The following is a 12,577-nucleotide window of genomic DNA, read 5'->3' as shown; positions in this document are numbered from 1 at the left end:
GTGGCTCCCTTCCCACAAGCAAAACTGAAGGGTAAACAGAGAGAAAATGCAGACCTTTAAGTTGATGCGATCCAAGAGATCCTCAACTGATTTGGGTTGGGGTGGTCTGCTTTTTCGGCGTCTCCTGGTGGGCCGCTTTGGCTTCTCTTCCTCTTCATTTAACACATCCACATAGATAAATTTGAAAGTGCCAACTTTGTTGTTCAGTAGGCCCATCCAAGTGCCCATGGGGGGTTTGCTGATGATATCAATGATATCACCCTTCTGCAGACCAAAGATGCAAGGTCAATTAGGCATGCTCTGCTTTGGAACAAACACATCACTTTCCGATAGTTTTTGATGCATGCAGAATGGATAAAATGCAGGGAAACCTCAGTTTTCAAAAGGTTAATCAGACCTTTTGCAAGGATATCCACTTATACCCTATCTACAAAGGGAGCTGTGAGAAAAGGGAATTAAATGATATGCCTAGGATCACAGGGCAAGTCAACAGTAGAACCTGGAACAGACCACAACTCTTCAGATTCACAAACCCACTCACAGTTCAGTTTGTACAGAGGTCTCTGTGTGCAACTACCTCAAAGTGGCACAAATAAGAACAGTCTCAGACCGCTCGGTGTGCAAGGACACAAATCTTGCACATATAACATGGTCGAAATTCATTATTTGAAATGTTTCTAAAGGATGCTGTGTGTAGGCACAACCACATTTCTTCCACTGACTTTGAAAATTGTTCTACTGACAGACTTGCTCATTGCAGAAGGCAAAGCACCTTTCCAGTCTTTGAAAGAAAATTTTGCCTTGCAAAAGACAAATTAATTTGTATTTTTTTCTTTTCCGAGAAACTAAAGCTGCCAATTTATGTTGGCATATATAAATACTAATATGTTCTGCAACATTTTGCTATAATTTAAGCAACTCTTTAACGCAACAGAAAAAGACAAATTAAAAAGCTTAAAAACCCCACATGTAACCTCATTAGAAGAGCAAGAATTGTACAGTTCTGACAAAAAATCCTTAAAGTAAGAACTTTGCCTAAATAAACATTTGATTCCTTCAAAACAAACACAGCTGGTACCTTGAGCTTCAGAGAGTCTGTATCATAAGGACTTGGAGTAAAATCAGTGTGAACCCTGGCTCTTCCACAGAAAGGTCCTCTATAAGGAGGTTCTTCATCATCCCCATCTTCTGACTTCACGCTCTCCCTGTTGCTGGTTGAGGAATCTGTTGTACTCACTGTCTGACCACCTAAGCACACGTGCATGACAGGCATCATCAGAACACACCAAAGAATCTCTTTGTTAAGAAAGTTCATTAACAGAAATGTGTTCAAAAGACCAGTCAGAGCTTCCTAGAAAATACGGATTTTTTCAAGATGTTAAGACTCCTTAAATGCTATTTCTTTTACATACCTGTGGTGGGAAATTTAGTTAATTTACTCTGCACTCCTATTTTCCGAAATTCAACTCCTCAATATTTAACTGAGGAGCTGACTAACTACTGCCTTGTCTGTAGTACACCACAGGCAACATCATCTTTCTGGCAAGTTTTGTCCATTAAAAAAAAAACCACAAAAAAACTAAAGTGAACTTTGAATTCTGTATGAAGGTTCCAGAATACCCTTCATGTCCAGTTTTCTGGCAACACTCTTTATCAATTACAAAAAAAAATAATACTTTCCAGAGTACATTTTCAGTTATTTAAAAATGAAGCTTTCTCTTCAGTGTTTTTTCCCAGTATGTTTTTGGCTTCTATTAGTAATTCATAGAAGCAAGTTCACTCCATCTGCATCCTGCCTGAGTTCTGTGTTATGCTAGAGAAAATCTTAACCGGAGAGGTTTTAAATAATACGTGTCTATCTAGTTAATGAGAAAACCTTAAGGTCTCTCTGGGGAGGAATGAAACAAACAAACAAACAAACAAAAAAGCCCAGTAGGAGTTCTCAGGAGAAATCTAGCATAAAGATACGCCTGTCCTCTTGTGACCCTTTATCTGGAATGGAAAAAGCACTCTCACTGCAATGTTACAGGTGAATGGCTGTCATTCTCACTTAAATCAGCTGTATTACAATAACAGGATCCTGAACAAAGCCAGAAGAATTTCACTTTTCCAGAGCCCTGTATTAATGCAGAGCAAAAACAGTCCCTGCACCAAAGAACTTATGGCTCTTTATAAAACCTTACTAACACTTTTGTTGTTGTTGTTGTTGTTTTTTTAATGTATAACCACTGTTCCTCCTTTGCTTTTCTCTGATACTGTTTACTGTGGAGATCTCTGTTCCTTGCAGCCACAGAAATGGAGCAATGCAATTACAACAGGACTTACTCATTGAGCTCTGACCACTTAAGGAACTCCTCAGGCTCTCGACTGATCCACCAGCTTTCAGCTTGGGCTTGTCCAGGGAGTCAGTGTCCGGCGGTGGTGACTGTGGAGAACCTGGTATGACCCCAGGGCTTGACTCCTGAAAAGCATTGAACCATTTTGTTTGATAAAGGAGCATAAGCACTGACAGGAGCTGCACATTCGCATTTGGGAACTTCTTGTGTTTTCCTGCTCTTTACCAGACAAGAGTAAACTTTTTACATTTATCAACTTAATTAATGGTATTCAGCTGTGGCAGACACCCCCCTTAATCAGGCATGATGGCAAATACAACAGCCTGAAAAGGCTAGCACTCTAAGCAGAAAGAAATAATAGACAAAACTTCAAATTCAAAAAAACTCATTGTATTCTTTTTTTTTTTTTTTTTTTTTTTTTATCAGCACCACTTACCAAACAGCTCAAGTCAAATTCAGCTTCCTAACTCAGGACTACGTACAAAGTGAATACAAACAAATCAGACACCCAGTAACGTATGAAGGCTGCTTTGAAAGTAATGCCTCTTTTATTGTGTTGTCCCACAACGTCAGAGACAGATGCTGGTACAGCAGCAGAGGTTGAAGCTCCTCACCAATATTCTATTACATTTTGTTGCTGTGTGACAGATGGCAGCAGAGAAGCACTCTGACACAATGGCATCTGATGTGGAAGTGCAGATGAAGCAAAGGTGTAGAACTCAATTCCTCCATACAGAAAAACATCTAGTGGATGTAAGCACAATGGAGGTTGTGTGTGGTGCATTTCAGCATGTGAAAAACAAGCCAGGATCTGGAAGGCCATGCAGATTTTTATGACTGTGGTATGCAGGCTCTCCTTCATTGATGGTGAAAATGCATAACAAATGGTGGTGACTACAGCAAAGAATAGTGTTTTGTACCTGCAAATTTGCTCTATCAGATAGTGTTATTGTGCTTTTTGTATCTGTGGTAATTTCCATAGAAATAAATAGAAGGTATTACTTTCAGAGTGACCAATGTACATTTTTGCAGTTAATGGATATTTTTCTTCATTTACGTTGAAGGAAAACTAACCAGGCAACGCAGACTATGCATAATATACATACAGATAATACACATAAAATAAATGCATAAATAGAGAAATGATGTGCTATATGTGCAATAGGCAAGCAATTTGTCTTTTCATTCAGTCAAACACTGCAGAAAATCCAAAGGGTCTTTCCTAACTTGGAATTCTGCTAGCCGTGTTAAAACTAAGCAGCAGATTACTTATGGCCAGAGCAATTTTTGCTTGTTTTCTTTGAATGCAGGCTGGGATACTGGCATAGTTTGAGTCATGTCAGAAAGAGAATATTCTGTGCCAAAAAGTTGGAAAACAAAAGCAGCTTAGCTTGCAAGCAAGAAAAGCTTTTTGTGTTGATGTGCTGAAGCTTTTAGATGAAATCTATTATTTGCATGCTGCAGAATCATCAGAAAAAAGTCATCACAGCATATGACTTCAGAGGTCAAGTCAATCTTGGAGAGAGCTAGAGAGCACAAGTGTTGCTAACCCACTGTAAGCTGCTTTCTCAGTGTATTCTTTCCTTAGGGAGACTTTCAGGAGGGGCACTTTAAGGCCAGGCAGATAACAAAGCATCTTAAATCATACCATTAGACCAAAAATGTTTTAAATATAAATGAAATGTAACCATAACTGTGGCACTGTCTCTGTTATGAACAAGCAGGAATAACAGTCCCACACGAAAAGGAATTCTAACGTTGTTGCTGTGCTTTGCACGGATCTGCTCACCTCCCTGCTTGCTATGCCATCTCCAGATTTTTGCAGCTTGGAGTTGTTATTCTGAATCTTATTAATTGTAGTTCCTTCTATGTCCAATAGTATTTTGAATGAATAGTAAAAACACCCTCTGGTGCAGCACGACATTTCTGTTTCCATTTCGGCTCTTCTTACTGTAAGTGTTCACGGCCATCCAAAAATTGGTAAGAGGCCACTTGGGGGCAATATCTGCCAGAGAAAGCTCTGCTTTCCTGACCATTTCTGAAGCTATTTCTTACATATTTCAATGGTTTTAAACAAATACTAGAGAGTTTTGACACTCCACCAAAATGAAGAATCCAAAGTATGTCAAAAGGGATGTTTTCAGAAAAAGACAGCAATTGTTCCCAGGCCACTAAAAGCCAAAGCCTAATTTACAATTAATGTACTTCAGGTTCGCCTTTAAGACTGAGCTACAAAACTCTATAATGAAAGAATAATAGGAAAATCTTCTGCCTCTTCTGACTGCATTGTGCACGTTTTAATAAGCTGCTAACAGAGAGCAAGTCATGCTGGAGAACAGATTGGAAACAGCAGAGAGTCACTGTGTATGTGAAATTATGCTGGGAATTTAAACTAAGGTGTAAATTGCAGATTAATATATATTTCTGTGACCATGCCTCACTAGCCAGTTCTCCTAGTAAATAATGATGATAAACAGATGGAAATATAGAGCAAGGTGTGTAATGCCATCAACCACGGGCTTCTGCTAATGAACTACTTGAATGAAAATCTGAAAATGAACCTTCATGGTTGTACTTCTCCAAGAGGCCATTTCACACTGAGGGATTTCATAAGAACATAGGAATAAGCCACATCACATATTCTGGTTAGAAGTTTCTTTACAGATGCCTTGTGATAGCTGGAAGCATAGTAATCAATACTGATTACCACTTCTGTGCTATTAAGTAGAGTCCACTGCAGATCTTACATACCTGCTCAGACAGAGAACTGCTGTATTTTTTAGACATCCTTTTCTTCATGGTTTCTTTTACAGATTTCACCTTTTTGCCCAGAGATATACGGGAAGCAGAGGGTGATTTGATTACTTCTTTATAAACAAAGTCTCCTTCTTTGCCCTGCAAAATAACACAGGAATCATGCCTATAAAATACAAGATACAATTTTTTTGTCCCTCCACCAGAGGTACCCAGGCAGACACAGGATGCGTCCTGCTTACTGCTTTAAATTCACTGTTGAGAAATTGTGCAAACACTGTAGCAGTTATCCCTACCTTACTCTTAAAGCCTGACTGGTAATCTTTTTTGTAAGATACTGTGTAGATGGTAGTGGGGTGTTTTAGCAAGCCTTATTCCTTTGAGTTTCAAGTGAGCATGTGACCTTTACAAGAGAACTCCACAATTTCAAGCTAAGCCCTACCAATGGGAGATACAACAGCAGTTTTTCCTCATGTAAGTCAGTACTACAGTATTACAGTTTAACAGGACCCAAGGTCCTTTTGAGACAGTAGTGACACACTTACACGTGTGAGACACTAGCAATGTATATACACACAACTTTATATATATCTATCCATCCATACTTACACACCTTTATTTGTCTATTCAAATATACCTTCTATATTCAGGCAGGCATTCAGCTAACCTCTCTTGAGCATCTTTGTGGTTTTACTGTGAATTGTTAATTTAAAACAAAACAAAAATGCTACTAGATCCACAATTCCTGGTAAAGAGGTTGCACTTGCACCTTCTTGAGACATGCACACAGGCTGCTGCCAAATGAAATTAGCTGCTCCACGTCCAGCGAACAACAGAAGCCAGCCGCTTTGAACCTATTTAACCTTTTCTAAACTAGCTTATGATACCCAGTATTTACTTAGACCACAAGTGGACGCAAAGAATTATTATGGATCAGCTAACACTGAAGGATTTGTATGACTCAGCCCTTATTCAGATTTACTAGGCAGCATGATAAACACAGTACTTCATTCTACATTATTTCAGGAAGTACAGCAAGGCAACTCTTCAAGAGTTACTACCAGCACTTCCATTGGCACAGGTGCAACAAAAATCACAATGCAAAAAGGACCAAAATCCACTTGGTGGCTGTCAGGTTGCCTACTGAATTTAGTCTCTGACTTAGTTCAATAATCCTTTAGATGAAAATTTAGGTTCACAAAGTAACTAGCACTAAAATAAGTGTACATCCTATTCTACATAAACGAGCTATCTTCCCCCCCCCCCCCCCCCATACTTACACATCTGCTACTTTACTGAGGTTCTTTCAAAAAGCTTATCTGAAGGTCAGCTGACAATTAATTAATGAATTAACATCCTATAATATTTTTCCTTAACAAGTTGCTTGTGACTATCACTTCCTTGATAACTTTTGGCCTTTCAGCAGAAATTAAGGGCAACTATTTCCTTCACCTTTTTGGAAACAAAACCAACAACAACACACCCAACAACATGTTTAGGTTAGTGGACTTTTCAAAGAAGTTTTGTTTTCAAAAAGTCCAGCCTAACCTTGATCTGCGTTCATTAATCTGGGACTCCGTACCTGTCCCACCACTAAAAAAAATAAAAAAGTCAACAGTTTTATTTGGTAAAATTTTTTGCCTCATTTCTGTTGTATTATTTTTGGCTATGGGCTGACCAACACTGGGATCGACATGAGTAACATAAAATGGAATCAATTCTCCAGATAGTTATTTTATTACATATAAAAAGCTCTCCTAAATACAACGAATTCTGAGACCAATTGTGTAGCACCTGGAACGATGAGGTCCTGGTCTACTCCAGTACTCTTAAATACAATGAGAAAAGAAATAATCTGTATCATGTGAGCTGTACCCAAATAATCTGCAGATCTTCACTGAATGAAGTTGGTCTTGTTATTCCAAAAAGTTTTACTACTAGAGTATAAGTAATCATATGCTTTGCCAGAAGTGATGCTATGAGGAAGTCAGACACAGGAATAGTTCACAGATGTGCCCCCCAGATCTGCACTTTGATCACTTGTTCTTGCCTTCTAACACATACGGTATATAAATACATACACATACATGGATATGGGTGGGTATGTTATTCTCAAAGCTAAGGAAGCCTGCAGTTAGCAAAGTCGCTTTGCTTTCTTGGATTCTCAAACTACTATTATGGACCTAAATTACACTTCAGGCTATTATAACTCCATTGCCTGTTTCATTTTATGCTATTTCAAGCCTGTGCTTTTTTGTCTTATACTCACCAGTTGGTCAGAATTGTTTCCAATATGAAGGGAACGATTTGTCAAGTCAAATCCTCCAAAGCTGCAGGTTCTCTGCAAAAAAAAAAAAAAAAAAAAAAAAAAGAACAGAATGATGGAAACAGTTTTATCACAGTGATTGTTCACTCAAAATATTGTGATTTGGAGAACACCAGCAAAAACACATACATCTGCAAAAATGGAAACAAAGAAAGAAAGAAAAGGATGAGAGATTATAAATCAAGAATGCTGTTAAAAGTAATCTGAATCATTTGTCTTTTCCATAGACAACCCCTTGGCATAAGGTCAGCTGCTGTTGAGTCATCTATTGCCTACTCTTGTTTTTAAATCGAAAAAAGACTTTCTGGTCTGAGGAAATTGTTGATATTATGCATCAAGTTTTCCAGGTTGTTAACAATTCCACCTCAGCACTCCCATCTGCCTTTATAATTTACTTCACAGTAGCAGTGAAACAGAGAAACACCAGTATCTTGAAGCACTGGATAACCTACCTTCTGGGAATAGCTGCATACACTGTATGCACACAGAAATTCAGGGAAATAGCAGACAGACCTGAAGGCTGTGCTACCATTCAACAAGACCTGGGCAGACTGGAGAGTTGGGCAAAGAGGAACCTGATGAGGTTTAACACGAGCAAGTGTAGCAACTTGCACCTACAGAGGAATAACTGCATGCACCGCTACAGGTTGGTGGATGACCTGCTGGAGAAGAGATTTGGGGAGAAGGTCCTTGGGGTCCTGGTGGATAACAGGTTGGCCATGAGCCAGCAGTACGTCCTTGTGTCCAGGGAGGGCAACAGTATCCCGAGGTACATTAAAAACAGAGTGGTCAGCAGGTAGAGGGAGGTTATCCTCTCCCTCTTCTAAATGTGGTGAGGCTACATTTAGAATACTGCATCCAATCGGAGCTCCCAAGTTAAAAAACAAACAAACAGGGATCTCCTAGAAGGAGTCCAGTGGAGGGCCACAAAGAATATTAAGGACCTGGAGCATCTCCCATATGAGGAAAGGCTGAATAACCTGGGATATGATCAGCCTGGGGAAAAGACGACTGAGAGGGGATCTGACAAATTGTTATAAATATCTAAAGGAAGGTGGGAGGCCAATCGACAAGGCCAGGCTCTTCTCAGTGTTGTGCAGCAACAGGACAAGGAGTAAGAGCCTAAAACTTGAACAAAGGTAGTTCTGTAATAACATACAGAAGAAATTATTTACAGTAGGGGTGATGGAGCACTGGAACAGGCTGCCCTGAGAAGTTGTAGAGTCTCCATTGAAGGAGATTTCAAGACCTGTCTGGACACCTATCTGTGAGACCCAGTAGGGTTCCTGCTTCAGCAGTGGCATTGGATTTCAATGATTGAATCATTGGATGATCTCAATGTCCCTTCCAACCCTTGCAATTCTGTGATTCTGTGAAATACTAGAGGCCTTGCAGAGTAAGCACTTGGTAAAGGGAGTGAATAACCGACCCCCGCTATCCATAAGCACTGTGTCCTAGTGATTCAGTAAGTCCCAATTCCAGATTAGGTATTTATAATCACACCACTGGTGGTAGGCATATGGCAGCTCTGCTACTTTCAGGAGAATGTTTGTCATATTAGCAGTGCCACAAACACCTGAGTTATTCAGTTTGGGCTGAATGCGCAGAAGCACTTTATCACAATTGTCCTGCATAAAATAGAAAATCAGCTCTACGATATCACTTTCCTTCTAAGAGAAGAAGACAACCAAACTTGATAAGTTGCATTTCCACAGCCAAAACCAGACTGTGTAACAGATGAGTCTCTGCTAGAGCTTTGGTATCACCAAAGACCAGCCACTTAGGGGGCTCAGAGAGAATCCAGCTTTTGCCTTGCAATCCAAAAGGTCAAGACTTCAACTATTTTTCTATCCACAGTACAACCAGCTGCACAGTACTCAAATAACTGGCCTTGTCAAAAGGGAAATCCAGGAAAATAAGAGCATGACAGTTACAATTTACTTATACAGCTTCAACTCTGACCTCTAAGAAAGGGTTTTGAGAAAGTCATATCTCTGTTATAAGCATTCTCTTAAGACAATCTTAAGACAATGTGAGACAATCGGGAGACATAAAATCAGCAACTTGTGAACTGTAAACCCTTAGGCCCTGAACTACCTAAGACAGTAACTTCAAGGACACATCAAATCTAAGCTTAAGACACTCTAAGCATAAGATGAGAACTACAAAGCATTGCCCAGTTAGTCTTGTGAGTGTATACTTGGGAGTTGGTGAAGACTCACCACCTGAAAACCACCAGTCTTCGACACTTTGACAGAAAGAAGCAAACCCTATAAAGTGCTGCTTAATAAACAATTAGATCAATTAGTTCTACTAACATGGACATTCTTGCTTCATTCACTACTCATCAACATATACATGAACTGCTTTAATTTTTTTTTTCCCTGGCTTAACACTGAGTGTACATCACAGCTACTAAAACTCCAAGACAGCTTTGTCTGGGCCTCACACACATCAAAAAGTAGTGCCATAATTGAGATCAACAAGTAATGAGATCAATTTTTAAAGCACAAAACATGTTTAGCTGTGAGTAATGTTGTCCTGTGAAGAGTCCATTCTAACTAATCCTATAGTGTATGGTAATCTCAACAATGAAGAAAGGACATCTGCAACTACTCTGAGTAAACTCATCTGTCAAAGCTGCCAAAGCTCCTCCTACAACAGTCTCACAAGGTCAAAACACCTGCTCGTTAAAAGGTTCCAAATACACGTACCATGTTAAGGACTCTTTCATTATGGACCTTCCCATACATTTACCATCACCTTCTGCCTTCAGTTCCAGTAATGACCCTGGAAATTATGTACCAAACAAAAGGTCTGTGGATGAGGAAAGGGATATTCAATGGAATGGCCATGCAATCCAAAGTATTATATTTTTGGGAGAAAAGAAAAACTGATGCTATTTGAAAACTCCATGCATGTCCAGGTCACTGAAACAAATATAAATGACAAAATATGAATGGCAAGGCAAAACAGAGTGACCAATTCCACTGAATACACAGGCATTGCAATTTCCCTGAGGTTGCAGCAAACAAACATTAAGTGTTTCTAGGAAAGAGTGGCATTAGCTGAAGTTTGCCAGCCTTCTGTGTTTTCAGGAAGAAGTGCATTGAAAAAGCTTGTAAGAGCAGTGTGTCTTCACCATTTATTTCATTTAAATAAGGTGGAGAAAGAGTTAACAGAGGAGTTCCTCAACAACAACAAAACTATCAGTTTCTTCTCTGATTATATTTTTGTGAATAAGCAAAAGTCATTCCAGGTGGTTTTCATAATGAAATGACTTCTAGAATGTAAGACTACATTCTAGAAGAACTGAAAAGCTTATTGCTGGTGTCTGTATTTACAAAGACAGCCTTAGAAAACATTTTCAAACAATGCAGCATCTCTAGCCCATATTAATATTGTCTTCTACCTGAGATATCACCTACTTACTGCTCAACCCTCAGAATGACAAATGAGATTTTTTTATCATTGTACTGTCATTAAGGGAAAGTCATGTCTTCTGAGTATGCCTAGGAAAATAATCATGTCAGTGGCAGGGAAAGCAGTTACAGCAGAAGAAATACTGAAGAAGCCAATTAATGGCACTGGGTAGGAAAAAACCCTTAATTTCAGGTCTATGGAACAAAACGTGTACCAGAAGGATTTGGTCAACTCCCACATGTAATTCAGAAGAACAAGGCTGTGACTCTTATATTGAGAATACCTCACACCTGAAGAAATGAAGTATGCCTCTCAAAATAAGATCTGCAACTCAAGAGGAAAAGCTTTTTTTCTAATGTAATCTTCACTGGAATATCTTGCTTAATGCTATGAGTGAACTGCTGTTTCCACCCACTGAAGTAGGGAATATGTCTACACTGTCAACAAGAAAAGAGACTTAGCTGTTTCAGCTTTGGAAATCTGGCTGGCCCTAAAGGCAAGTTCCCAGGAAACTCAACATCATGGTGAAGGGAACTGTCAAAGCCAAGTCATATAGCCAGGAAGAGGCTACTCTGGGTCTCTCTGGAGTGCTCAAATCATTTAATTTCCCATTGTGCAGTATCACTTCTTTTTTATTTTTTTCCTCCTTTTGTTCATTTTCCACACTTCTCTGGTGGAAGATAACACATTCACCTTATGCAAGAAAGGAGGAGTAGTGGCCAGGAAAAGAACAGAAGGGACACTTCTGACGTGGTGAGCAGCAACCAGGAGGGTAGTGTCTAGTTTACATAAAACTCCATATCCTTCTGCACCATGTACAGAACTGGGTGGGCATTCTAATGAGAGCTGAATGGGTAAGGGCCAATATGAGGCAGTGACAGAGGGCCAGAGACAAATTGAGCACAATTAACTAAGCATGCTTTAATCTTTTGAAAATTCTGTAACTCTCTCAGTATGCCTTTAAAAGAATGCTAATAAAAAAGATGTTTTTACAATGCCTCAAAGCTTTTCATCTGTGGTCTCAATTTACGTTCTACAGGAATTTTATAAAAACAGCATTCTGTCATATTTGCAGATTTATTCAGTGTGCATAGAAACTGCAGTCTCAACAAAACTATTCTCTGATGGGATTGTATCAAACTCCTCGTGGTATAAGGGAATATTCTTTCCTAATAGCTAAACTCCAGTTCTTAAGCTTTTCTAATGGCAAGGAAAGCAGGAGAAGCACTATGTTTTAGTTAAAAGTATGAAGCAGAAACAGAGTTGGCTGCAACCTCACAGAAACTGAAAGACCACCTTCATCACAACTCTTTGACTCACAGACTTTTGGTGGATTCTCAAGAGAACCCTTTTAGTACAACGATCCACTGTGGCAGCCCACTTCCTCTTGGCCTCCTCATCCTCCTCTAGCAGGCATCTCCTCAGGTCCTGCTTGTCAGCCTTGCTCAGGGTCCTGTCAGTAACGGGACGCACCAGCTGTGAGAGGTTGAGGTGACTGTACAGGCTTCTCTCCACCACATAGGTAATATTGAACTCGCTGACAGAAGTGCGCCCTCGTAGCCTTCTGTTTGGGAAGCCACAACCTCCACCCCCTTTCGTTTTGTGTCGCAGTAATTGTAGGTCACAAGCTGTGGCGGATGCTCCTTTCCTAGCAGGGCGCTGGCAAAGAAAAGCTCTGGAACAGGAATAGTTAGTATCCATTTTCTTCAATCGGATCTGCTTCCTTACACTCTGAATC

The 12,577-nt window shown here is 39.7% G+C and overlaps 1 protein-coding gene across 7 annotated transcripts in view; it reads right to left on the bottom strand.

Annotated features, from left to right (window-relative positions):
* Positions 1–12,577, bottom strand: part of LOC136045652 (SAM and SH3 domain-containing protein 1-like) — a 520,676-nt gene that overhangs the window by 14,373 nt on the left and 493,726 nt on the right. For all 7 annotated transcript variants that reach the window (XR_010621925.1, XM_065731679.1, XM_065731701.1 and 4 more), the window contains 5 exons: positions 7,360–7,431; positions 5,088–5,231; positions 2,326–2,461; positions 1,079–1,248; positions 55–264 (listed from right to left, as the gene is read on the bottom strand). Coding sequence is in view for 6 of the 7 variants with exons in the window: in XM_065731679.1 (XP_065587751.1) it covers positions 55–264; positions 1,079–1,248; positions 2,326–2,461; positions 5,088–5,231; positions 7,360–7,431 (732 nt within the window). In the remaining variant the exon portion in view is untranslated. The remainder of the gene's footprint in view (positions 1–54; positions 265–1,078; positions 1,249–2,325; positions 2,462–5,087; positions 5,232–7,359; positions 7,432–12,577) is intronic.

This window comes from Cyrtonyx montezumae, unplaced genomic scaffold (assembly GCF_038088225.1).
Source record: "Cyrtonyx montezumae isolate F1298 unplaced genomic scaffold, pur_monq_1.0 scaffold_0, whole genome shotgun sequence".
In the NCBI taxonomy this organism is placed as follows: domain Eukaryota; kingdom Metazoa; phylum Chordata; class Aves; order Galliformes; family Odontophoridae; genus Cyrtonyx; species Cyrtonyx montezumae.
This window is presented reverse-complemented; position numbering and strand designations above follow the sequence as displayed.